The sequence below is a fragment of the Charadrius vociferus genome, unplaced genomic scaffold (assembly GCF_000708025.1).
Source record: "Charadrius vociferus isolate BGI_N301 unplaced genomic scaffold, ASM70802v2 scaffold49, whole genome shotgun sequence".
NCBI classification, from domain to species: Eukaryota; Metazoa; Chordata; class Aves; order Charadriiformes; family Charadriidae; genus Charadrius; species Charadrius vociferus.
In genome coordinates this window covers 5717026-5743368 of record NW_009661375.1, presented here as the reverse complement: position 1 = coordinate 5743368, position 26343 = coordinate 5717026, and the positions used below count along the sequence as shown (strand labels likewise).

The 26343-nt window shown below is 38.3% G+C and overlaps 1 protein-coding gene across 2 annotated transcripts; it reads left to right on the top strand.

The window, feature by feature from the left end:
- On the top strand, positions 1-25301 carry EXOC5 (exocyst complex component 5). 2 transcript variants are annotated; one of them, XM_009893914.1, is made up of 18 exons: positions 13-102; positions 3673-3820; positions 4225-4419; positions 8648-8712; positions 9148-9176; positions 9330-9439; positions 9922-9966; positions 10066-10206; positions 11306-11388; positions 11850-12059; positions 12849-12884; positions 13778-13925; positions 16125-16233; positions 16922-17042; positions 17838-17924; positions 20619-20727; positions 22224-22439; positions 22895-24030. In XM_009893914.1, exons 2-18 carry the CDS (start codon positions 3716-3718, stop codon positions 23081-23083), a joined length of 1998 nt encoding a protein of 665 aa, XP_009892216.1. In that variant the 5' UTR covers positions 13-102; positions 3673-3715; the 3' UTR covers positions 23084-24030. The 2 variants fall into 2 exon arrangements, with proteins under 2 accessions (XP_009892218.1, XP_009892216.1); XM_009893916.1 differs by lacking the exon at positions 12849-12884 and having other exon boundaries at positions 1-102; positions 22895-25301.
- Positions 25302-26343: the final 1042 nt, after the last annotated feature.

Here is a 26343-nt window from a genome sequence, read left to right as displayed (position 1 = left end):
CTGTGGCTAGGAGCCTTTTGTGGCAGATGAATACATTGAACGCCTGGCATGGAGAACACCTGGAGGAGGTTCCAGAGGTGGAGAAGCTTTTGATCCGAAAAGGTAAAATAAAATTGCATAATAGTCAAAGTGAATGTATCTCTAATTGTACTGTTTTATTACACATATAACAAAAAGCCTGTATGTAGTGTTGGTGTGTGTCCAAGGAGGTTTTCATTTGGGAGAATTGCTAGAATTTGTGACCATGAGCCAATTATTCAGAACCAATTATTCAGTAACAAGAGCAGGGAAAGTCACTTTCTGATTTAGACCTATTGAATGAAGGAGAATTGATGTGGTTTGTCCTTGTCAGACATGAATGTTCCAAAGCACTAGAGTTACCGGATTAAAGCATAATATGAGGCTTCACTGCTATGATAGTTAAGTCAATTTAATGAGTTTCTTGCTAGTTCAGCTCCCTGAGCTGGCTTGTTGTAAGACCCAGTATTTTGAAGTCCTGGTGCAAACAAAAGGCGCGAACAGGTAGGATGGAAAGAAAGGCAGGAACACGGCAATGTTTTAAACTGAGTTTGTGTGAATTTATGTGGTCTGAATCTTGCTCTTCCTTGCTCTTAGCTGCACACTGTGATAGCTCATCTTGAGCTAGCTCTTGGCATGTGATTTCACAATAAAATAATCTAAATCAGTAAAATGTCAGAAAACTAATCTGACAAGAAAAAAAAATCAACTTTTTTTTTCTAGTTTGGTTAGCAATTTTGGGGGGCTGGAAAAGCCTGGAGCAAAAGCAAAGGGAAGAGGCTGTGTCTCTGTGAGGTGGTGGCGAGAAGGAACGTGGGTGTGGAAAGGAGCTAGGTTAAGGTAGGGGAAGTGGGGAAGGAGAAGGTAGTGCAGGACCTTCTCTTGCTTGTGGTGAGCTGGCTTGGTTCTGTTGAGAAACCTCACCCTAAGAAACCAGCCAGCATTGGGTGATATGTTGGTAGCTCAGATGCACAATTTTGTACAGCGGTGTTCAACATACAAGCTTCTAATTCAAACCTCTGGATCTTGTTTTGTTTTGAAAAGAGTGACTCTTTCAAATAGTACTACCTTTTAGCTTTTCTACCAGTACTGATAGTATTTCTAGAGACATAGTTAACTTAGGTGTTTTCATTTTTCACATGTTTTTAACTTGGGAGATGAGCTTGAACTTCTTCCTGTTTTATGGTTATCAGAGCGCTGTTGAGCTAGTAGGGTCAACAAAAAGTTTAGCTATCTGAATGTTAATTTACATTATGGTGGTATCAATTCAAAGTGCGATATCTATTCCGTAGTGACTTCCCATCCACATGATGTTATTCCAGATTGAGATTGTTTGTAGTAACCTGAGCTAGAACTCTTAAGAAGTTTAGGAATTACCAACTTCATAGACAAGCTGTTGTTACTCAAAAGCAAATACAAAAAGCTTCATTAGCATGGACAAAGGACATTCCTTCTGTAGCAATGTGTCTCTTTGGAGGTGTATGAGAAGAGGAAGGATCTTGGTGGAGTTCTAGCAAGCTGCTGAGCTCTTGACGTTCAGCCTGGGGCCTGTATCCTGTGCAGAGCTTTACATGTGATTTAAGCAGGAAGAAGCCTGGAAATACCCAACATTGCTTCCTGTAGCTCTTTCTCTGCAGTTGTGTAGTATATACTTTAGAGTAGTTAATGATTTCTACCAATACCAAATCAGTTTAACCTTTCTTCTATGTTTCTGCTGGTTTGCTTGTGTTAACTTCTGTGATGCAGTTTCGTATTTTTCAGGACAAGTGGGAGAATCCTGCAACAGTAAATATTTTTCTTGTGGGATCTTCTAGTATTAGGCAGGGAGCCAAAATGAGTATCAAAAAGAAATAGACCTTTTGGTGTATGTTTTTTCTTTTCTGATTTTGGAAGATAATGCTTTTGTTTGGTAGAAAGAATGTTGGATTCTTTATTTTATTCTGAGAAACCTGACCAGCAGCTACTTGAGCATTCTTTCCTCTCTCACTATATTGAATGCTATTGCTGAGTTAGTGCTGAGTTGTCACAATACCTATTTAAAAAACAAACCCCAAACTGAACAGAATCAGCTTGTTAAAATGAACAGGAACTATCTTTGCTTCTCTAGGCTTTTGTTTGCAAGTATGCTTTGAGTCACTTACTGTTGTTTAAATTTTATTTTAAAAATACTTCTGTAAACTTAGTCTGTTCCTTATGGTTTTCTATGGAATCTAGTGCAAGATGCTTACTCTTGGGCTTCTGGTGAGCAGGAAGTGGAGGAAAGAAGTCATAAATATTGGCCTCAATCTGTTCTTCTTTAATAAGTCGTGCCTTTAGGTCACTTACTGTTGTAAGGATACCGCTTGAAATAGGTTTTTAGACCAAGACAGTGAGCAAAAAGGCAGTTCACGTGCTCCAAGCAGCAGGGTAAAAGCCAGTCATTTTACCAGCAGAAGTTAAAACTGAAAATTCAGTGACCCTCCATGCAACTAAAGAGAATCACTTTAGTATCATTTAGGTGTTGCTTGGAGAAAGCTCTAGATGTTGGCCAAGAGGGGTACTGTAGTTGTTACTGGGAAGGAGTATATCTATATATATACTGTGGGGTTGTAATAATACACTCTACTTTTCTCTTCTGGTTACTGAGAGAGTCTCTAGCCTGTGTACAGGGAGCCAGGAGGGGACAGTGTGTTCATTTGGCCTTTCAGCAGCGCTGCAGGTTGGAAGGGCTTCACATTCACAGTGTACCTTCTGAACAGAATATATGTGAAAATGCAGATTCCTAAGTAGTCTAGAAATAGCTCCCTGGAAGGAATTCCCATCTTCTCTTCTGCTTCGACATTAAACCTGAGCAGCAGAGTTCTCCAATCATTTATGTTTTCAGTTATGAGCATGAGTTTTATTGCTATGGAGGATCTGGGAATAATCTAGTCTCTAAGCATCAGTGACTGGGATGTTTAGAAAAGCGTAAGATGAAAAGTTGGCTGGGATGGGACAGAATGAACAAAAAGGGGAATGAGAAAGAGAGAGATATTGAGAATGGAATGAAAAAGAATAGAGGAAATTTAAGAATGCATTCAGATGTGCTGTGTTTGGGAAGAGTAAAATGTGAGTCTGAAAGAAAAATCAGTGATGGGAAAGGGCAGAAAAAAACCCTTAAAATGATATACGTTATAAGAAGAAAATAAGCAAAGTCAGGAAGCAGCATGGTTATAACCAAAACAACGTTACGAGACTACAGGATTGTATTCATTGCCTATTAATAGGATGCTGATTTACAAATTTACAGTAGCATCTACAGTACAGTAGAAAATATTTTCATGTTATAGACCTTACATTGAAGGGAGGTAGTGGCCTAAGCTCTCTTCGCCCTGATTTAGGGAAGATGAGGACACAGGGATTTTTGTTCCTGTGGCAGAGCCATGTTCTTGAGTGATTGGTATTTAGGTATTCCCCTCTCCCCCAGCCTACGATTGATGTGATCACGTAGCTTTTATGTAGGCATACAGTTCTACACAATCAGGGTGGTGTGGTTTAAAACAAAATAGCATTTGTAAGTTAGACATGATTATATCAGCCTTGTAGACAGGTTTGCTTTTTAATTTTTTTTACTCTGTCTGCAGAAGACAATGACTAAACTAAAGTCTGCTTTTACTGCATTTTATTTTAAATCAGATTATTGGAAGAATTTGTAAATCATATCCAAGAATTACAGGTAATGGATGAAAGGATTCAGAGAAAGGTGGAGAAACTAGAACAGCAATGCCAGAAGGAAGCAAAGGAATTTGCCAAGAAAGTCCAAGAGCTGCAGAAAAGCAACCAGGTAAAATCTGAAGAGTATAGTCGCTGTTAAGCTGTGCAAGTTTTAAAAGCATCTCATGCTCTATTAACATTTCTTGGTACAGCGTGCTACTGTTTGAGATAAAAATAAAGAGGGTTTGATGGAAAACAGTTTACCGTGTCAAAGGGGGCTTATCTGCATGTTCCATTAATGAGTATTAGCTATTCTGAAAGTAGCAGGTCTTTGCAATAGTTTAAAGGAAGATACTAAACTTTAAGCAGTTGTGTGTACTTAATTGGTTCTGAGTAGTTCCGTAGCTCTGAGATACAGCACCTGGAAAGCTGATTCCTGCATTCACTATGCTTCTTACTGAAGTAAATTTAGTGTTTCCCAAAGTACAGTAAATGGAAATCATGAGTTTTGTGTCCGTGCCTATGTTCTCCCAGGTTGCCTTCCAACATTTCCAAGAACTAGATGAGCACATCAGCTATGTAGCAACTAAGGTCTGTCACCTTGGCGACCAACTGGAGGGGGTAAACACGCCACGGCAACGGGCTGTGGAGGCTCAGAAGCTGATGAAATACTTTAATGAGTTTCTGGATGGAGAGCTGAAGTCTGATGTTTTTACAAACTCTGAAAAGGTAAGAGCTGTCAGCGGGATGAAAGCAGTTCAAAGCAATAAGCAGTACTGCCCTAATTACAAGCTGCTACCATGACTTACCATGGTCAGACTTCAAACTAGTGAGTGACTGACTTGTTAAAGTTTCATTGTTCTGAAATGTAAATTAACAACACTAGGCTGCAGATTGCTGATAAAGCATTTGTATTCAGTGATGCTTAATGTGGCAATGTTGGCATTTTTCATTTTATGAAATTATCAGAGATTTGAGAAATGCTGGGAGGGCAACTTTAGAGTGCATAAAATATCTGCTTTTTCCTTTGAACCCCTTTGCCTCAGATCCACCCTGTAATGCAGAACGTTTCTGAATACAACTTCTTTGTGAAACTTTACTCTGTTGGGTCAGTCCACTGGCCTTGGATACCTTTTTGTCACAGCATGCCTTTGGGCTTTGTATAGTCCTGTGGTTATGTCTCCACCCTCTGAATTTAGAGGAACTGGGCAGGCAAACTTCAAAGAAATGTTAAAGCATTTTGTTTTTCTTATGCTTCAAGAGTATGTTCGTGAAGCAAATATAATCTGAATGGTGTGGCTAATAGAAATAAACTGAAGGAAAGATGTCCAGCTGTAAGCAAAAGGGCACATATTAAATGATTTCCCTATGCAGTTTGAAAGATAAGTTGTTGGTTTGGAGGGTGGTTTTTTTTTTTTGAGGTATGTCCTGAAGAAGCTTCCCACTCTTTTTAAATTCTGTGTAGTTGTGTGGTTGTAGTCAAGAAAAAATCACAATATGTGGGAACAGCAAAAACTTGGTTTGCACGTTCAGCGAAAAAATATGTGCTTGAAATGCAGCTCACGAAGGACCGGAGAATAGGTTAATAGTCATACCTTCAGCTCAGTAGAGAGGGATCTCTCAGGGAAATGAAAAACTAATTATTTCATATAGTTGTATTTCCAACAAGTCAGTTGCATCGTGACTTTTGATTCATGGTCTGTGGATATATGGTAATTGTCAGTTGGTAGTTTGCCCTAACAAAAGCAGGAGCATGTAAAAACTTCTCTGACTTCCACAGAAAACAGAAAAGTTCAACATAACAAAAGTTATTCTATAGGCAGCCTTTTCCACATCTGCTTAAGGTTTTTGGTTTTTTATTGTTAAGTATGAATAAACATAAATTTTAGAAATATTTAATGGCAACATGATAAATAACAAAGCAGAAGTTCAAGAGTCTCATATAGAAATCAACTTTCACTTTACTTATAACTTAAAGTTTTGTAATGCTTTCTGTGGGATGATCTGAAAAAAAACTGGTAGATAAATAGGGTAAACCTGGAAATTGGTAAACAAGTTATTATTCTTCAGGGAGTTTAAAGATTAAGACATTCAGCAAATCTGAAGGAAGACAAACGTAGTAAAGTAGAAGTCTTGTGCTAGTCTGCAGAGGAAGTGTGTGGGAACACAAACAAGATTTTCTGGGTACTAGTTATCTTACTGAGACTAATTTCAGTCAGGGTAGGTTAGTACTGTTCTGTAACTTTTTGTCACCTAGTTTAAATAGCAAGAAGTATTGTTTATAAAAGAACCTGCCTAGGCATGTGCTATTGCATCTTAAGGCGTCTTTGAACTAAAAATAGTTTTAAAGTATGAGATAGTAACAAGTATTCTTAAATGTAAAACCTTAATGCTTTGTCAGTGTCTTCTGATCTTTGAACTGACGTGAGTTTTAGATGGTGTTTTGGAGGATATTATGATTTTTTTTGTACTATGCCATCCCTCACAAGTGTGGGTTTTTCTTTGAGACGTTGAGGGCAAGGGATACTGTGAAAGCAGAGGCAAGTAAAGAATTATAATGCACTTATTTCTTCATGTTTTTCTCTGTAGTGTCAATTCTTAAAATCTGTTGGATTCCTTTCTTCCCTATACTCAAGTTGTTGCTTCCCATATTACTTTCTGCTGTCCATACTGAGTGATTTCTAATTTTGCATCTCTGTCAAGGTTTATCCTTGCTGTCTTGTCCCATGTTACGTATCATGTCTTGATCTTCTGAATCCTTATAATTTCCCGTGCACTGCCAGCTAACCAGTCCCTCTCCTGTAAGAAAAGATCTTGAAGTGAGCAAATCACTTTAGTAAAAACAATTAAACTATCAAAATGATCTAGCAGCTCACTCGTTTATCATGCAATAGCATTGTCCTGTGTTTAATGTGTTTACTATTATTCTTACATCCTGTCCTCCATTCATGTACTGTACTCAACTTTATTCCATTATGCCTTTTAACTTGTTCATAAAAATATTCTGTATTTAAATTCTCTCTTGCCGTTATTTGTCCATAGCTTTTCAGATTTTTTCCCAGATATGTTATAGCCTTTAAATTGTATTTTACAGAATCTATACTTATTTTGATTTAATAGTTTACAAAATCCTGATTCAATTAAAAATGAAATACGTCCAGTTTTAAGTAGAAACCATGGAGAACTGATTTGTCATGGCTTCTGTTATACATAAGAAAATCCCCTGAATTCAATAAAATCTAAGTTAGTTAACAGCTATTGTGTGAAGAGATGACAAAGAAAATGGTGTGTTTGTGGGGTGTTTTGTTTGCGGTTTGTTTTTTTTTTTTATAACATCAGTGAATAACTGCTGGTATATAGACTGTTTTAATGACATCAGTATTGATCACAATTGTTAGGTATTAAGGTTGCTGTAAGCAAATAGAAGTAACTGCTGTTTCATTGGATTTATTTGAGGAGTGTAGCTGCTTTGGACTTAAGAGGCTATTGTAAGCTGACAGTTCGAAACATAAGCTGCTCTTAATAAGCAGAGTGGATATACTTTATAAGAGCCCCTGTTTTTGCTGAACAACCAACCTAGCATGATGCCTGTCCTCTGTATTCTTACCTGTGTGTCTTGTTCTATTCTTGAAAAGTTTTAATCCCAACCTGCTCTAAGTGGTGGGAGAATAGGATTTTATTACTTCGTTTCCTCTCGCTCCAGTTCCCTGGAACATGACTAGCAGGAAGAACGAGATAAACTGCATATTCTCCATATTCTCCATTGTGTCAACTTATAAAGGCTTTGCTTCAATGTAGTAGCTGGAGCTTTCATCACCCACTTTGAGGTGCCTTCCAGTCACCAAGACAGCATACTAAAGCCTGTAAAACCATCCCAGAGCTGTGTCCGGTTTGGGTCAGTCAACACTCTGCTTAAATCCACTGAACTTCAGTGACAACCAGCTGCGTTCCCTACATTTTCAAATTGGTGTTTTCTATAGTTTTAGTCAGCCTAGTGAAACGGTCACTAAGTGCTAACAAGGTACGCTTCCCGTGCTGATTGATTGTGGAAGAATAAATGCTGAAAGGTTTTGCTGCCCCGGACAGAGCGGAAATTTGCATGCTGCTTTAATTTTATTTCTTAATTTTGTATTTGTGCAACTTTTCCTATTTTGTAGATGCATGATTAACTGACTTTCTTCTTGATCTTTGCTTTGGACCTCAGAGTTTATAATTTCTAATTCTAATTTCCATTTCTCCTTCCTTGGGAATATGTGGGGTACTCCCACTATGCTCTGCTTTGACCTGCTTTTTCCCCTTCCTTCTCCATGTCAAGCGTTGTCATGGCTTGTTTGGATACAGCTGATATTTCATCAAATGCAAAGAATTGCCCAGTGCTTTTCCTGACATGTCTGAAAGGGTTGCTAGCCATTTCACTTCTGAGTTCAACAGAGATCTCTTCTGGTTGGATGTGATTCTGTAAGACTTTTATCCTAATCCCTTGTAAAGCATAATGTTGCAGTTCAGCCAGCTCCGTGTTACAGCTATGTATTTTATTCCTGAATGGAAGGGTGCACATTTTCATGAGATTGCTCTAGCCACGTTCTGATCTAATCAGCCCTGAGGAATCTTTGGTCTGCAAGCTGTATATCTGTGGTGGCCTCGTGCAGTGGTGAGCTATTTGTCCAGGTAGCTTAAGACACCTACACGGACATACCCAGTGTGAGCATATAATAAAAGACTTCTTGCCATGTTTTGACGTGTATAATTTTATGTTAGAAAAAAAAAAAATACCTTGAGCATCACAAAAGTACCTACAGGAACTTTAAGGGGGGTGATCTCTTCCACGGGTATATCAACTCAGCCAGCTTTAGAAATAGGAACTACATGTATGAAAGTTGGATAGTGGAGGAGGAGGAAAGGAATAGCTGACACTGAGACCTTCTTTAATAATTCTGCCATGTTTTACTCTCACCAGATTAAAGAGGCAGCTGATATTATTCAGAAACTGCATTTGATTGCACAGGAACTGCCTTTTGACAGGTACGATTCTATCTGAACATCTTTAAAAAAAAAATAATCTTCACATAGCTGTAATTTTCTGATGCTTCCCTTGTCTACTTTTTTGGTGCTTTACTTAGTGATTCATGTAGCATTTGAGATGGATTCTGTGCTTATTTCTCTCTCCTCTATTCTTGAATTTGTGTTCACACACTCATGTTGTAGGATCATCTTTACATACACATCCTAAACTGCTTAGCAGACTTTTAATGGGATAATTCTGCTGTGCTGACTTAATGCTAGATTTGAATTAGATGCTTGTAGGTTTTTATGGATATAAAGTGCGTAACTTTTCTGTCGTCTTTGTGTTATGTGTTTTCATTTTTAAGTTGAGTGCCTGTTACTCATGATCTAGGATGTCTGATTCCTCTTGAGATGTGGATTTGAATTTAATCATGGTATTTTTGTTCTTAACAGGTTTTCTGAAGTAAAATCAAAGATAGCAAGTAAGTTATCTATCCAGTTCAATCCATATTCCTATATTTGAATTGTTGAAGGTGATTAAAGAAGTATGCAATACTGTCAGTGTTGCAGGTTTTTGTCAGTGCTTGTATTACATAGCCTGATGGATTTTTGTTGTTATCCCCTTTCCTCTCCAGGTAAGTACCATGATTTAGAGTGCCAGTTAATTCAAGAGTTTACCAGTGCACAGCGGAGAGGCGAAATCTCCAGAATGAGAGAAGTAGCAGCAGTTTTGCTTCATTTTAAGGTAAAAACTGAGGGGTTTAATTTAAATACATAAATAAAACAACCCATGACACAATAAGTGCCTGTTTTAAGTGAACATATTTGCATGGGCACAGCCACCATATCAGATAACACATATAACTTTAAAAATACCGACATGTTCCATCCAAAATCAAATGCAGGGGAATAAGAGGCAGAAGATGGGGGATTGGAGGCAGTGTCAGTAGAGACCATTCTAAGATAATCTTTTTTTATGTGCATGAACTGGCTTTCATGCTTGAGAAAACATTGAAACCTGTGGTGTATATCCATGTAGACTGGTGATAAGTAATGTTACGTTAGGTTTCAGGCAAAAATGAGTTTGAAGGAGTCTACGCTCCTGGTGATTTTTCTCTTTTTGTTTTTTTCAATAACTTTTTCACAGGGGTTTTATTTACTTGATTTCATTTTATACTGAGAGCATGGAGAACCTGCTTTAACAGAGTTGTTTTGCTCCTTCCGTAGGGCTATTCCCATTGCGTTGATGTGTACATAAAACAGTGTCAAGAGGTAACGCATTTTGTTTCATATGTATCTCTTTGGGTGTTGATTTATTTAGTCATATAGGTTGTTGTAAATATATTATGAAATGTGCTTCTAAAACCTTAGGGTGCATTCCTGAGGAATGACGTCTTTGAAGATGCAGCCATTCTCTGCCAGCGAGTGAATAAGCAAGTTGGAGAAGTCTTTAGCAATCCAGAGACTGTGCTAGCCAAACTCATTCAAAATATCTTTGAAGTTAAACTTCAGGTATTTCAAATTTTAAAATGTTGAAGTTCATTGAGGAGGCTTGTCGTCCAAAAATATTGTATCTAGTAATAACAGTTAATGAGAATTTATAATATTTGTGATTTTGTGTAAGGATGTCGAATCACAGCTGATTGCTCTGTAACAGTTCAGACAGATAATCAAGCCTATGTCAAATAAAGCTGCTTGTAGTCTGAATACAGTGCAACTGAAAATATTCAAATTCCATGTGTAAAATTATAAAGGAATCAGCATGTTCATTAGCTAATTCACAAAATGTCATACGCATATTTGATTTCTTCTGTATGCCCCCTGCCAAGAATATGTCAGGAAAAGAGGTTTCACATTTAATAAGTATCTTTAATCTGTTCATTCTTGGAATTGGGTTTCATGCGTGAGGTTAGCACTGAATAAACGAAAATAACTTCTGGTGTGAATACTGTCTCAAGCTAGTGCAATATTTATATGAAAGTCTGGAGTAGTTGAAAATACTAAGTTTTCCATCCTGTGAATACACTCACTTCAGTGTGTAAAGTCAACAACGTGACTATTCGTTACAAAAATTAATTTCCCTGTAGGTGTTATTCTCCTTATAGTGCAGAGATTGAGCTTGTGTTTCACCCCATATTTGTGTATCAGTTTTGACTTAGTATTTTATGGTAAATATTTTTTTTTTGTCCAGATATTCAGTGACAAGAAGTCTCTGAGCTTGTATCTGCTTTGTGTATGTATTATGATAAGCAAATATGTAAGCATCTCCTTTGCTTACTGTCAATTGCAGAAATCCCCCTAGGCCTCGTGCTTTTGATTCTTAAAAAGAGGGGATTTTGTGTTTGTTGGTCAAGCATATTTTCAAAGCAATCTGTCTTTTGTCTTTGCTTCACACACTACTGCTTTGTATTATTAAATAATTTTCTTCTAAAAGATGCATCTAACTATCTGTAGGTAATGCAGGGTCTGTAAATTAGAGATTTAAAAGCAAAGACTATATGAATTACCATAAGTAAGATATACACTTTGCAGTAAATACATAAAATCTACCAAGTAGTGAGTGTGACCTGTGGTTGCTAGTTAATCTAACAGACATACCCAAATTTTACAGAGTTATGTGAAGGACCAGCTAGAAGAACACAGGAAATCAGATGCAGAACAGTATCTTAAGAATCTCTATGATCTATATACAAGGTATTTATATATTGATGATTAAATTATTGTTGTAGATATTCTCTTGTAATAGATTGACTTATTATCAAGATGTAGGAAGAGAACTGAAAAATGTAAGCTTCTCCTAAAATTGAAAATTTTTTATGGCCGTTAACCTTTACAGTGATTGCTTTCTGAAAGAAAAATGAAAATTGCCATTATTATTTTTAATGGGCAGTAGTTAGTATGGTGATCTTTGAGAGTAATTTTAAAACTGTGCAAACTGTCCTCTGCATCTCACTGGCGACGTACTTGATTGCAATTGTACTGTATGTAATTAATCATGAATTATGCAAAATTCTTTACTGAAATGTAAAGCTGCTAGAAGTCTTAATCGCAATCAGGATTCTGTTGTGCTATGTACTTTACAAACATGTAATGCTGTAATTCATACAAATTCAACCTTTTCCTCCTCTCCCCTTCTTCGTTTCTTTTGCATAAAGAACTACTAATCTGTCAAGCAAATTGATGGAATTCAACTTGGGTACTGATAAGCAGACTTTCTTGTCTAAGCTTATCAAATCCATTTTCATTTCCTACTTGGAGAATTACATTGAGGTGGAAATTGGTTATTTGAAAACTAGGAGTGCTATGATTCTGCAACGCTATTATGATTCCAAAAACCACCAGAAGAGGTCCATTGGCACTGGAGGGTAAGTTTCTTCTGTGAAGTTTTGTACTTTTAAAATGGAAGGGAGGTGGTAAGGGGAGAAACATACTATTTGCCATGTCAGATATGTCATAGAGTCATAGAACGGTTTAGGTTGGAAGGGACCTTAAAGATCATCTAGTTCCAAGAACCTTCCCACCACCCCTTCCAAGACACCTCCCACCAGCCCAGGTTGCTCAAAGGCCCGTCCAGCCTGGCCTTGAACACCTCCAGGGATGGGGCCTCCACAACTTCCCTGGGCAACCTGGGCCAGTGCCTCACCACCCTCATAGTAAAAAATTTCTTCCTAATATCTGTTCTGAATCTCCCCTCTTCCAGTTTGAAGCCATTACCCCTTGTCCTATCACTACTTCCCCTTGTTTTTCCTTGTGTTTCCATAATCTTGCTTTCCAGCGTTTGTTCCGTGCACGGCACAGTCAACTTTATCACAAGAAACCAGTCTCGTGTTCACAACAGTGGACGCAGCATCGTATTTCTCTAGTTCTAGCAAGATTTAATTTAGTCACTGTAGTAGTAACTAATGTTTAGGTGCATTTCTTAACCCCAAGTTTCTCCCCCATAAGCTATATGCAAACAAGAAAAGAGACAGCAGGTGATGAACTGCAAAAGAGCAGGCCGCTAAAATGACCTACAGCTTTTTATAATTTGCTATCACTACATGTTAACTTCTGCTAAAAAGTGTATTGCTCTTGGTACATGTGAAAGGTGATGCATGGTATTTATACACTCGTGGGAAATGAAAAATGCCAGTTAAACCTATGTTTCAACTTAGGATCCAGATCCACAAAAGGACTGAAGCAAAATTAAGGTACCTAAAGCATGTATATGTGTGTATCTAAAAGCATACATTTTTTTTCACCTGCCTAGGTCTTGTGGTCCCCTCCCAAGACCTAGGAAGGGGAAAAGACCATAGCAATGTCAGTGAGAAAGCTCTTAGTGAGCCCAGAAGATGCAATGGACTTAGAGAAAGGTAAAACAAGACTTCATTATCCTCAGGGTAGAGAAGCTTTAATAAAGGAGTAGCGAGAAGTGGGAAAGGAAGAATTAAAACTTGTGTGAAGCAGAGGTGATAAGACTACTGCACCTTTCAAAGAGCTACTGGGTTCAGTGTGTCAGGAGTGAGAAGTGATTTGGAGAGAACAACAGCAGCAAAGTAATTAAATGAATTAAAAAACAAAGATGAAAATTTAATTTTCTTGGGGAAAATTAAATTGATTGTAGTGACTGACTTTATGGGTTGTGTTATGCATGGACATGTGTTGGAGCATGCTTGACTAAAACAGGACTGCTGAGATAGTGGATGAGGATGAGAGGATTTGTGGGCGTGGATGAGCTAGAAAACTCTCATTAGTGTTCTGAAAGTCCAATGTGACAGAATGTTTGGAGGCTACACTTTGTCCACAGAGCATAAGTGCCATAAGTTTCAGTTGAAATTACTGTTATTCCACAGTGGGGAATAGCTGGTCCCATGGTGTGAATGTGCCGTGGTAGAGCACAGTTGACCATGGGCTCAGGTGGTAGCTCTGCATTTACTGGCGACTTTTTTAAGCTTGCAAGACTGTCTTAATGCTTGCATATCCTAAACTGTGTCTTGGGTTCTGTTTTTTTAAGTTAACAACTAAAATATCCTAAATCATTGTTGAATTTGAGCATCAAAATTTCCATCTGGTGAAATCTTCTTTTGGTGTATCTTTGTTCTAGTATTCAAGACCTCAAAGAGAGAATAAGGCAACGTACAAACTTACCATTGGGGCCAAGTATTGACACACATGGAGAAACTTTTCTGTCGCAAGAAGTGGTGGTTAACCTTTTGCAAGAAACTAAACAAGCTTTTGAAAGATGTCACAGGGTAAGTTTGCTTCTCGTCATCTCCGTTAGGGATACAATTCTGTGCATGCAATTAAATCTAGAGGTTCAATTTTCAGATGAAGTGTGATAGGAAGAAAGGAAGGACATTATTAAATTAATTCTCTTTTTTGCTTTTCACTGAATCGGGGTCATGGTGGAGGCTAAGGGTTTGCTTTTGAAATGTGGATGTGGTTGTGTTTTCTGGTTTTTAATACTGCCTATTTTTGGAAGAAGTGGGAAGTGTTAAACCTATTGTCTTCATTGATTTTTCTTACGAAATTAGACCCAAGAATTGAGAAGCCCTCAGTGTATTTTTTTTCTTTCCCTGCTTTAAAAATATAGAGGATAGTTCAACTCTGTCAAATGCCAATTCTTCTAGCATTAGAGAATACCACCAGTAAAATGCTGAGAGGAATAATCTCTAACATGGTTTGCCTTGGTAACTCTCTACTGTTCTTTAAATGTTTTAGTCTAACAAAAAAAAAATTGTTTTCCTTCTGTTTAAATCTCTGGGTTTACTGCCTGTCAGTTACTGTTTGTCTGATACTTTAGTGTAAATGAAAACCCTTGAAATTTAATTACAAACTTAAAAGCTAGGGATTTTTTTATTAGCTAACTACACTGCTTTCTAAAAAAATTTAATGCCTCTAACATTCTAAATTAGCTTAGTGGAGAAAAACTTAACATTTCAGGTGTTTAGAAGTTTTAATATTTTATATAGTTTGAGGGGCCAAAGATAAAATAAAGTACAGATACAGCACTGTTACCTGTCCACACTGGGCTGACCACCTTCCTCGTGGTGAAAAGTCAGTGACTGCAAGGCAAGCAGGTAGATCATTATTTTTCTCAACATGGTAGTCGCTAGAAACGGTCGTTAAATTAATGATATAAACTGACTTATTCCAATTGTGCCTAACATTTATTTTCTTTTCTTCTTTCCTGTTGGGATCAGAATTTTTCATACTTGGTCTGAAAACAATTGTAGGTATTGGGGTAGAAACCAATGCTAAATGGATCTCGGCATATAAGGAGATTTTAGAATTACAGGTCTATAACTTCTCCGTTATACATGCTGCTAGGGTTTTGTTTGTGGTCAGGGCAACTCTCTATGCAAAAGAGAAGTTAAATATGTCCCTGGCTAACTAATTGTAATATGTATATCACATGACAGACGCGTGCAGGTATGCTGTGTGTCCCAACTGTGACTGCTTTATTAAAAATAAGTTGGTAATTCTGAATGTAATCGTGTATTGCATCATTTTGGTGTTTGGAAATGTCTGTAATGGTGTTTTGTTGTTGGGGGGGGGTTGTTTTGTTCGTTGTTTTTTTGTTTTGTTTTTTTTAATATAGCAGAAATCTTTGGGAGTGTTGTTACGTAAATTAACTTGAATTGCAATAGTAATATTTCTTACTCCTAGCTTCATAAAGCCTTCACATAATTCCTTAAAAACCAAAGCTGTATTTCTCATGTGCAAAAGCCCTGTTGCGTTTTTCTTTAGAAAAGGGATTTACTGCCAGGTTGCTGTCCAAAATCCCATGTTGCTTACAGCTCATGAAGGTACAGATGCTCTGTGTATATGTGGGCATTACTTCACTTAATAAAAATTTTCGTGCTCCGTTGACTCCAGCTGAACAGTGATAAATGTAGCTGAAGTTCAGTCTGTGTTATTTTTTCCTGCGGTACTGTGGCAGTGCTAAAAGAACAGCTGCCCTGGGTGAAACTGAAGGTCCATCTAACCCAGCGTCCTGTCTCTAACTGTGGCCAGTGGCAACAGCTTGGGAAAAGAGGGGAAAAAAGCAGGGCATGGATAGAGTCAGCTTTTCTGCATACATTTTCCCAGCATCCAGCTGTATGCAGTTTAGGTAATTCCTCAGATTACATCTGGACAATTGCGGTTTAAGGACTATTAATTAATATCTTCCTTTATTATTACTGTTATTATAAACCATTTAGACTTTTGCTTTTTGTAGCATTTGTGGCATGTAAACTTCAGTTTACTTGTTAATGCTGAAGCGTTTATTGATGCTAAAGGCTGTTCCTGAATAGTTCTCTGTATGGATACTTCTAATTTAGAATAAAATTCCAATTATTCTGGAATACTTTTTACATTTTAAGCTTATCCCCTACGCAGTAGTGGATGAACTTTCAAATGTATGTAGAACTGACCTTTAGAATATTTTTTTTTCTTTTTCTTTAAAGCTCTCAGATCCATCTGACTTACCGAAGAATGCTTTCAGAATTTTTTCTATGCTTGTAGAGTTCTTATGTACTGAACACATCGATTATGCATTAGAAACAGGCCTTGCTGGTGAGTTTAATATTTTCTGAGCATTTCATCTCGTTGGCCTTTCCGTGCAGATGATCTTTGCAGGTTCTTGCTGTGCCTTATTGATTGGCCTTGTTCAGGATGTATTGGTTAAATGAAATTTGTTTTGTGTATTTGGGAGTCAGCATTTAATGTTTTCTAAAGTATAACTTTCATTTGGGGAATTGATGCACGGATGGAAACACGCTACTGTCTTCAAAAACATTTGTGTCACAGAAACTGGGACAGCAGCACTCCCTACCTCTTTTAATTGTTCTCTGTGCCATACCAAGAGAATAGTTTTATATTAAGGCTTAGTGTCTTAAGTTTTATAAGAATTCCAAGCTTGTTTTTATACCTGTGCGTTTTAAAAAGTGACAGTAAGTAACAAAACTGCTTGCATTAAAGAGTGAGAACCTATCTTTCTTAAGTGAAAGCATAAAACTCGTCTTCAGAGCAATGTTTAAATTGGCCATTCCATGTTGCTTTTAGAAATTGTACAAGCAAGATGTCCCTATGCTTATGGTTATTACCTGACACAGCTATGAGAAGCATTGTATATCTGGCATCATGGTAAATTTTTGACCCTTAAGCCTGTGATTTAAGCATTTGTGGAAACGTTCTGCATATTTCAAAAATCATCATGCTAATTATAGTAACTGCGTATCATTACAAACCTTCTTTGCTTTAGGCATTCCCTCGTCTGATTCAAAGAACGCAAATCTTTATTTCTTGGATGTTGTCCACCAGGCCAATACTATTTTCCATTTATTTGACAAGCAATTCAATGATCACCTGATGCCATTGATCAGGTACTTTATTTTGATAAGAATTTCCTTTGTGAATGGTCATTTTTGGTGAAGAAAGCTGCTTTTTTCGTTCCTCATCTCTGTTAAGAGGAGTTTATTGTTGGAGCAGCTCAACTTGATGTTGTGGGGAGATAAAATGCTGTAATGAGAGAGGGAAGAAGGGAAGTAAAACAAGTCAGTACCTTGGAGACCTGATGGGAGAGAGGGAGCTCCAAGAGTGTTGATAGGAAGGAGAGGCAAGTTGCTCCTTAAAGACCTCACTGCTGCATTACAGGCCAGGACTAGGGAGGGTTGTGACTGCTCCTGGGGCTGAGGTGGCAATATCAGGGCTGCTGAGATTCTTGGGGGTACCTCACAGGCTCTGCAGAGGGAGCAGCTGCCCATGCCTTGGGAGCCACATGTGAACTACGTGAAAGCTGCGTGTTGTTGGGAGCCAGGGCTTGGGTACGCTCGAGGTAGAGCGCACTGATGTGCTGTGAATTAGTGTGCATGAAAAGCTGGGAGTGCTCGCTCTCCTGCCAGGGGCTGGCAGCAGCCGAGAGGCACTGCTCGGTAAGCGCAATGCTGCCTAAAGCGTGTTGCAGCGTGTATCAGCACTCAGCAAATCCTGCTCGGGGTCGGGTGGCTGTTCAGAGTGTTGATGTGTTGCTCTGAAGTTAGCTAACTCCATCTAAACTAGTCCTTTCTGATGGGATGGGAAGGGAAATCGTAACGCAATCCTGTTGTAACAGACCCAGGAGACAAATTTGTTTTGATATTTTAACACTGTCACACACCCAGCCCTTTTTACTGTTGCAGTTCTTCTCCTAAATTATCTGAATGCCTTCAGAAGAAAAAGGATATCATAGAACAAATGGAAGTGAAGCTGGATATGGGCATTGATAGGCAAGTAGAGATTTACACTTTCTGTTAATCATTAGTCCTTGGGAAACTCCTTTGTGATGTATGTTAGCTTTCCTTTTAAGGATTAATTATTTCTGGACAAAAAACTGATGGTTTTTTTTAAATACTTTTTAAAAAATCCGTAAGTATTTGCATTATTGTGATTTTTGTTTCTTTAGAGGGTCATATTCTCCATGGCAGATTTCTGACCCACAAATAGTTCTGCAAGGACGCTAAAGGATTTTGGTTATGTTGAAAGAGTGCAATAATTCAGTTTTACCTTACTGTCTCAAACTACTTTAAAGGGAGGAGGAATGATGATTGAAATAGGTTAAAGACTTGCAGGATTTCCATTAGGAGCAAAGTTTGACAAAAATAGGTTAGATGATTTGCTTGAATCTGTGCAGTGCTATGGATTAGACCTAGTCATAGAAGTCTGTAGACCTGCAATAATTTTGCATCTGACATTGAGTTGCTTTGAGGTTGTGAGCGACTCGTTTAATCTTTTTCTCCATTTCTCCAAATAAAAATGAGGGGATAACTATGAAAATGTAAATTAAAATCATATCTGTTTTGCAGCAGAGGAAAATAACAAACTAACAAGCTTAATGTTAGGAAACGGAGCTGTTGTGCGATGCCCTACTTTGGTCCGGGAAGCATGTAGTGTTCCCATATTCAAGATGGCATTAGTCAACCTGGAACATGTTGCATAAGCTTTCTGTGCCTGTTTTCTCTCTGCAGTAATGGAAATAAGCCATCCTGTGGGTAACGAGGGCTACTCTGGAAATTATTGTTGAGGTTATTTTAAGGATCACACCATACTAGAGAGGAATGAGAACAGCACTGTATAGGAAAAATCAGCATTGCATTTGTGTCCTACTGGGTACTTTCTGCAGAGAGATGAGGAAGAGATTTAATGTATTATTTGCATCTGCGTTTTCTGCAGGTGCAAAAAGAAAGGTGGAGAGAGAGGATGTGTAAGTGGCAATTGAGAGTTTAGCTGCACCTGCTGAAAGTGACCTTGGAGGTTTTAACAAAGTTTGAAATACTTGGAGCAGTGAGCCCCTAAGCTTAGATCTAGACAGATATATGTCAGTCATCAGTGTTAGAATAGTTTGTAACTGTTTCTGTAAAATAATTAATGTCCTAAAAGTGATTGTAAGGCTTAGGAGAACAAGTCTCTGTTGGAAAACAGTACGTTCAAAGGTTTGTGGATGGAGACTTCAAAAACATTTGTGTTTTGGCACATAAGAGAGATTAGCTCTGAGATGAGCGTTACATGTAAAATGTGTTTGTGTACCTGCTTGCATGCTGCTTTGTGGTGCCACTGATGCTGTTGAGAATTGATTGTCTTGCTTAAACTAGATCATTCCTTTAAAAAATAAAAGCAAATTTCTAAATGTTGATAGTTTCAATATTATCCAGTCTGGAAAAGTCCAATAGCATCTTCTTGAATGGCATTCATAGCAATTGTCTACCTCTTTAAAAGTGATTTATTAGCCAAACAAAATCAGTTCAACTGGTTTTCTTTCAGTGTGTATTCTGTCTAAACAGCCACGTGTGGGTATTTGTTGAAAATGGAATTTGAGGAGAATGCAAGATATATTTTCTTTAAGTTTCTATTGGTGTGCGGATTGTTGAATGAAGTGCACCTGAAATGCAAGTCTGAGCTCTATGCATAGAAAAGAAGTTCATTCCCTCTTTGGATACATATATACTTCTCTCCTTCACCCCACCTTAAATCCTTCAAGGCCTGTAATGGCCTTAACTGTGTTTTCTTTGGGGAGGTTAGAGGAATGAGGGAGTGAAGAAAAGGGGAGGGGAAAACAAAAAGGAGAAGGCAGAGGGAGGTTCCTGGCAAAGGGAAGCACTGAGAGCGGGATGCAGCCTCCTTCGGTTCCTTTGCTGTTTAACTTTTGGTTTGGACTTAAAGTAAACCAGAGCCTTGACCTTAGATAATGTTCTGAAAAGATAAATCCTATGAGGGAGAAATAAATGATGCTGTAAAACTCTGTTAGATTTCTGAGAACAAAAGAAATACCAAGGTCTGGCCAAGGAAGAGGTTTTACCTTTTTGTTTTTTCCCCCTCCTCCTTCATTTTTCAAGAGTTTTCTGATGCTTGCTTCTGAGTAATACGCAATGTGATCTAGTGCTGCTACATTCTTTGGAATGCTTCCTTCAGCTTTCTGGTTCCTTCTGCATTGAAGAATGCTATCGAGTTTCTCTAACGAGCTGGATTTGAATGGATTACCTTACAATTAATGTGTCCCCTTTAAAACTAGCTGGCCAGCATGCTGTGTGCTGTGCTCCAGGACACTGATCTTGGACAAAAGAGTTTTTAGGGTTGTTGGGGTTTTTTTTTTGGCTGATTCTTCTTTTTCTAACTGCTTACGTAGAATCAAGTGTATCTTCTCTAGCAAATTTCATTACAACTTCATAAGAGTGCGTATGTGTGTGTAGGTATCTGTTAAATGAAGTATTTCCTTTGACGTGTCCTAGCACCGCTTGCTTCTTACCATAAATGCTTACTTTTGCTGTATCTTCTGTAGACTACTCAAATGTTAGGTAGTGGGGTTTTTTCCTCATTGCTTTATGCTGTTTGCTTTTGTATAGAATCATATTAGTATATGTAAATATAAAAATAAAGGAAATTAAAATGTTCCTATCAAAACCCAATCTCTATTTGTAACTTTAAAGGACACTGAATTGTATGATTGGACAGATGAAGCACATCTTGGCTGCAGAGCAAAAGAAGACAGATTTTAAACCAGAAGATGAAAACAATGTTTTGATTCAATATACTAATGTAAGTAAACTAAGTCCCAGCTCATCAGTATAGCTTCAAATGCTCATGAGTGATACCAGGTACAAGATGTTCCTTATCAAACACACATTAGGCAACATGTGCATTTGATTAATTTACTTAGCTATTCTATTTTGCACGAAGCACCTCCAAACTCCGTGGACTCTTTTCTCAAGCTGAAAAGGAATATTAGCAGTTTTGTGGTGCCAGACACAAACCAGTAGGTGCTGGACGAACTGTCACTTTCTTTCCCCTCCCAAGAGGCCCAGATTTGGAGCAAGGTTTTTAGCTGATAATTAGCTTTAAGCTATGAGTTTCAGAAAATCAATTATAAGGTACTATCTAGTTGCTGGGTGCTTTTTCCCCTTAGAATGGTAGAAGCATGACAAAGCATCACAGGTATGGCATGAACATTCTTTGCTGCAGAATATTGTCTCTACCACTGATCTGTCCGAATCCCAGCCTACGGGCTGCTGGGAAGCTGTAGTGCTGGGTTACGTTAGGCTTTTGTTAGGGAACAATGCAGAGAGCAGTAGAGAACAAACTACAGCCAGTGGGAAGAAGTGAGAGCATTGCCTGAACGCCTGCAGCCAGGTGAGAACGGGCGAAGTGCAGTAGTAGGACATGGAGTGAAGATCATGGAATGGTTTGGGTTGGAAGGGACCTTTAAAGGCCATCTTTAAAGTCCAACCCCCTGCAATGAGCAGGGACATCTTCAACTGGATCAGGTTGCTCAGAGCCCTGACGAACCTCACCTGGAATGTTTCCAGGGATGGGGCATCTACCACTGCTCTGGGCAGCCTGTGCCAGGGTTTCACACACCCTCAGTGTATAAAATCTCTCCCTTATATCTAGTCTGAATCTACCCTCTTTTAGTTTAAAACCATTATCCCTTGTCCTGTCACAACAGGCCCTGCTGAAATGTTTGTCCCCATCGTTTGTATAAGCCCCCTTTGAGTACTGAAGGGCTGCTATGAGGTCTCCCCAGAGCAATCTCTTCTCCAGGCTGAACAACCCCAACTTTCTCAGCCTGTCATCACAGCAGAGGTGCTCCAGCCCTCGGATCATTTTTGTGGCCCTCCTCTGGACCTGCTCCAACAGGTCCATGTCTGAGGATGCCTGCACGGTTGTTAATTTGGGTTTGTAATTGCACCTGCATGACGAGGTTTTCAATCACTTCACACACACATACACCTCTTGGTTGATCATTGTTTGAATTAAGAGCCCAAATTAAACTTCTATTCTGAACTGATATGAATTTTAACTTAATTCAATATTGTCTCTCATCCATCCTTCTGCTCGCATTTTTGCATCTTCATGTGGCAAATAAAAAACTTGGAAAAATATTAATTGGAAAATTACTAATTTCAATGATGTGTTCTGGGTAGTTTAAAGACTTAGTGACTGATGTTCAGCTATTGATATGGAAGCCACTTTGAGAAGAACGTATTTCTAGAAAGTAAATTACCTAATTCTTTTTTTTTTTTATTATTATATAGGCTTGTGTTAAAGTCTGTGGCTATGTTAGAAAGCAGGTGGAAAAGATTAGAAATTCTATGGATGGTAAGAATGTGGACACAGTTTTGATGGAGCTCGGAGTTCGTTTTCATCGACTTATCTATGAACACCTACAGCAATATTCCTACAGTTGCATGGGAGGCATGTTAGCCATCTGTGACGTGGCTGAATATAGGAAGTGTGCCAAAGACTTCAAGGTAAGCATGTGTGGGTTGGTGATGTACAGCTGTGTTGAAATTAGTAGAACTATTTTTAATCAGGCATTTTTTCCCTTTATAAAAATAATTTGTTTCTGTTGGAACATCATCATTTAATGTACTGATGTTATAAATTCTGTTACTATACCAGCAGTGCTTTATAATCCCAAAGAGAGTTTCCTGATACCGTTTTATTGCTTGCAGGCTATGTGTGTTTATTGAAGAAATAGTGAGTTTGCATTATTATGTGTTCTATGTATATCTGTGTGTGTATCTCCCTACAGACATATATGTGCATGTGTCTGTATATATTTATGCACACATGAGGAGAGAATGATGGATGTAAATCCTCTGTAGGGGGAAGTATTTTGAGAATCTAGGTGGACATTGTGTCATAAGAGTTCAAGCAACTCTAACTCTTAATATCTGTCTTTGTGTTTTTCTCTTAACCACAGATTGCGCTGGTGTTACAGCTCTTTGATACCTTGCATGCACTTTGCAATCTTCTGGTTGTAGCCCCGGATAATTTAAAGCAAGTTTGCTCAGGAGAACAACTTGCTAATCTGGACAAGAACATCCTTCACTCCTTTGTTCAGCTGCGTGTTGATTATAGGTCTGCTCGTCTTGCTCGTCACTTCAGCTGAGAGCATGGAAAGAAATGTATCTTCAGGCTGGCCTCAGTTGCTAGAAAGCACAGGGAATGATTTCTTACCAAACCGTGGTTGTAACTTTTGTGGGATCTGCACTGTTTAGAATAAAGCAGCAGCCATGTTTAAACGTGACTATGTAGAAGGCAAGCAGGTAAAAATCGGAATGATAGTTCGTGTAAGCTGAAGTTCTCCTGGGGAAGAATTTTGCAAATCTACTTGCTACTGATTTTTTTTTTTTTTTTAATTGGAAACATGTTGGTGTAGGAAAGCAAGTGGTGCATTGAAAGTATTTTAGTCTTCAATATTGAATTATCAGATACCATTTGTTAGACTTGAACTACAGAGCATAGCGTAGGTAATGGATTACATAGAATAGACCAGTGTAAAAACATTCTTCGTCAATTTTAATGACTTAGACTTCAGCACAGCTAATCATAATCAAATTATCTTTGATTGGTGTTTCTAAGTCATTTCTTTCATTTAAAACGTTATCCTGCTCAATGTAATTTCTTGCTCTAATTAATTAGCTTGGAATTTCTTTGAGATGTAGGAGTAAAAGCAACACTATCCCGGAAAGATGTAATTTATTCATTGTGTAGCCTTCTAAACAGAACGAAAGTGGTGACAAGTTTGGGGTGGTTTTTTTTTGGTTCTTTGGCTTGGGTTTTTTTGCACCTAATAGGCAAGGGCCTACCAGAATGTATTGCCATTGTATGATCTGATGTTCTTGTCTCTGTTTGATACTGGCACACTGAATTTTATGTATGCTCCTAAGGTAAATGCAGCTGCCTTGTCTAAGACATTCTTATTACAAGGTGGAGGTGCCCATTGTTGGGTTAATATAAGAGAACTTTCTCCTGTCTATTGTTTTGTATGTAAATAAATTCAGATTATAACAAAGTGAAAGGATAAAATGTAGCCCAGTTGTTCAAGCGGGGGAGGAATGGACAGCGACTCTAGCAAAACCCTAGAGTTGAGAATTCCTGTGCTGAAGGTGATTGATCCTCAGTGCCTGAGCAATATAAAATGTTGAAGTGTGCAAAAGCTTCTCTTCCACTTACCATAATTTTAATATTGGAGACAGGCTACTTTTGTGTCTGTTACGCTCCAGCGTTTATTCAAGGTGTTTCTGAGATGGACCCATAGTGTGCATATTGTGAACTGAAGCAACAATGATGTTTGAAACATCTGGAGTAGCTTTTCCACAAGCAGTTGAGAATTGTTGTAAATAGACCTTTGTTCAGTGTGAGCTCTTGTGGAAAACAGGTTGGAACTGCTGTGGTTTGTCTTCAATCTGGCTTACATCATCCCTGAACAAATCATCTGTAACACTTTACTTCTGCTCTGAGCTCAGCATATGTTATGGAAACTTCTTTCTCTCCTATCTTCACAGCAGCATTTCTAGAAATCTACTTTATGGGTCGGTCAAATAAAATTATTTTCCTCTCTTGTTCATAACTTCCCAGGTGTAGTCAATATTGACAGACTTGTGTGAAACTTCTCTTGGTTAGTTGAGGTTCTGCTGCATTTTATATTTAGCAGAGCGTTGTATCAGTAAACAAGGGTGAAGGGTGCCAGACTGTCTCAAAGTATTCGGGGAGACTGGCTGCTTTGTCGAGCTCCGTAGCTCTATTCCTTGGCCATGGCAAAGCCACAAAGAGTTTTGGACACTGGAGGAGGCACACGCTTGTACTGCTGCCATTTTTTTTCAAAAGCTCTGATGTGAATTCAGGTGATACCTCTCTGTTACCTCTGTAACTGAAAGCCAACAATTTTAAGGCTGTGGTTTTATTAACCAGTACAAAATCTTTCTATTAAAAAAAAAAAGTGTCAATTTGTAAACACTTCAGAACAGTTAACATCATCTTAAGATTGCAGATCACAGAAGTGCTTCAGATTTGTCGTATGATTGTTTGAATTATTTTAAGGTTGTATGAAATGTATTTACCATATTTCTTGCTTTAGCTGTGTTTTCCATGCATATGCTCGGTGCAATATTTTCATTATGCCTGTTAACAGGAGGCAGCAAAAAGTAGGCGAATACTTAAACTTAGGTATGTAAACTCTTCCTCAATAAAAAGAATTCCCTCCAGACACTTATTTCATTTCATTTCCATGTTCTTCAAAAATCTTTATACGCAATTGTATAAGACCTTCTATTAAAAAAAAAAAGGAAAAGAAAAAAAAAAAGAATAAAAGTAATTTTACTGACCAAATTTATCACTGGTGTGAGCTTTCCCTTTCCCCTTCCTTTTAAAAAAAACCTCCCCATGCACACCCTGAAAGGGTTTCTATTTCTAGAGAAGACAACATTGTCAGCAAGTTTACTTTACAATACAAGTTGCGTTGGGATGGGGCCGGGAACTATAATTTTCACGCATTTTTAAGTTTAGAGCTCTTATAGCATGTAATTTGGGAAAATATTTCCAGTGGCTTCTGAATACAATAAAGTACTATCCAAAATACAAATATGCCTTTTAATGTTCATGTAATGAGTTAAAGTATTGCCTTTCTAATGTTCACTCCTGGAACACAGGCATTTAGCAGGCTGGCGGCCAAATGAATGCCTGAGAGGAGGGGTGTGTATGTGTGTGTAATTATGCTGTCTACAATTGGTGAAAATGGCTTTGCAGTAAACTGTTGTAGGCTGGAGAATCAGCTGTGTTTTTACAAGTCCTATAATTTATTAACATGATTTGGTATTGTGTTCTGTTTGCGTACGCACAGAGGGCAGGAAGGAGTTGGTGTTCTGTGAGAATGCGTCTCAACACAAATAAAAATAAAAAAACTTGGGAGTGCTTGGAAAAAGAGGATCTAGATGTTTAGAAATAGAAGGTAAGAAGTGAAGAAGACATGAATTAAAAAGATACGGAGAACAATTGGTTTTAAATAAAGTAGCGTAGCACATGGAAGGAGGAGGTTAAAATGTGATTAGTAGGAACCTGACAATGTGCGTCCACCTAGGAGAATAAGCAGGATTGGAATTAAAATCTCTTCACAGCTCTGTCCCACCCTGAAATGAAGTGAGCCTCTGGAGGAGGGAGACTTGCTAAAATACTTGCTGTGGAGCTGTTCATTCATCTCGCCACCACTGGATTCCAACGGATGAGCTGATCCGTACGCGTGTACATCTGCCGCGAAGGATAGGTAACAGTGCCGGCGACGTGAGCTGTGCCTATTTCCACTGTGAGGAGCGGAAATGCATCGGCAATATGTGGTCTGATTGGAGGGAAGGAGAATTTGCCAGAGCTGGG

Coding starts and splice junctions, on each gene's coding strand:
- EXOC5 (XM_009893914.1), top strand. CDS start 3,716: ATGGATGAAAGGATTCAGAGAAAGGTGGAGAAACTAGAACAGCAATGC. Junction 17,925..20,618: donor CTGGATATGGGCATTGATAG/GCAAGTAGAGAT, acceptor GTAACTTTAAAG/GACACTGAATTGTATGATTG. Junction 22,440..22,894: donor AGTGTGCCAAAGACTTCAAG/GTAAGCATGTGT, acceptor TCTTAACCACAG/ATTGCGCTGGTGTTACAGCT.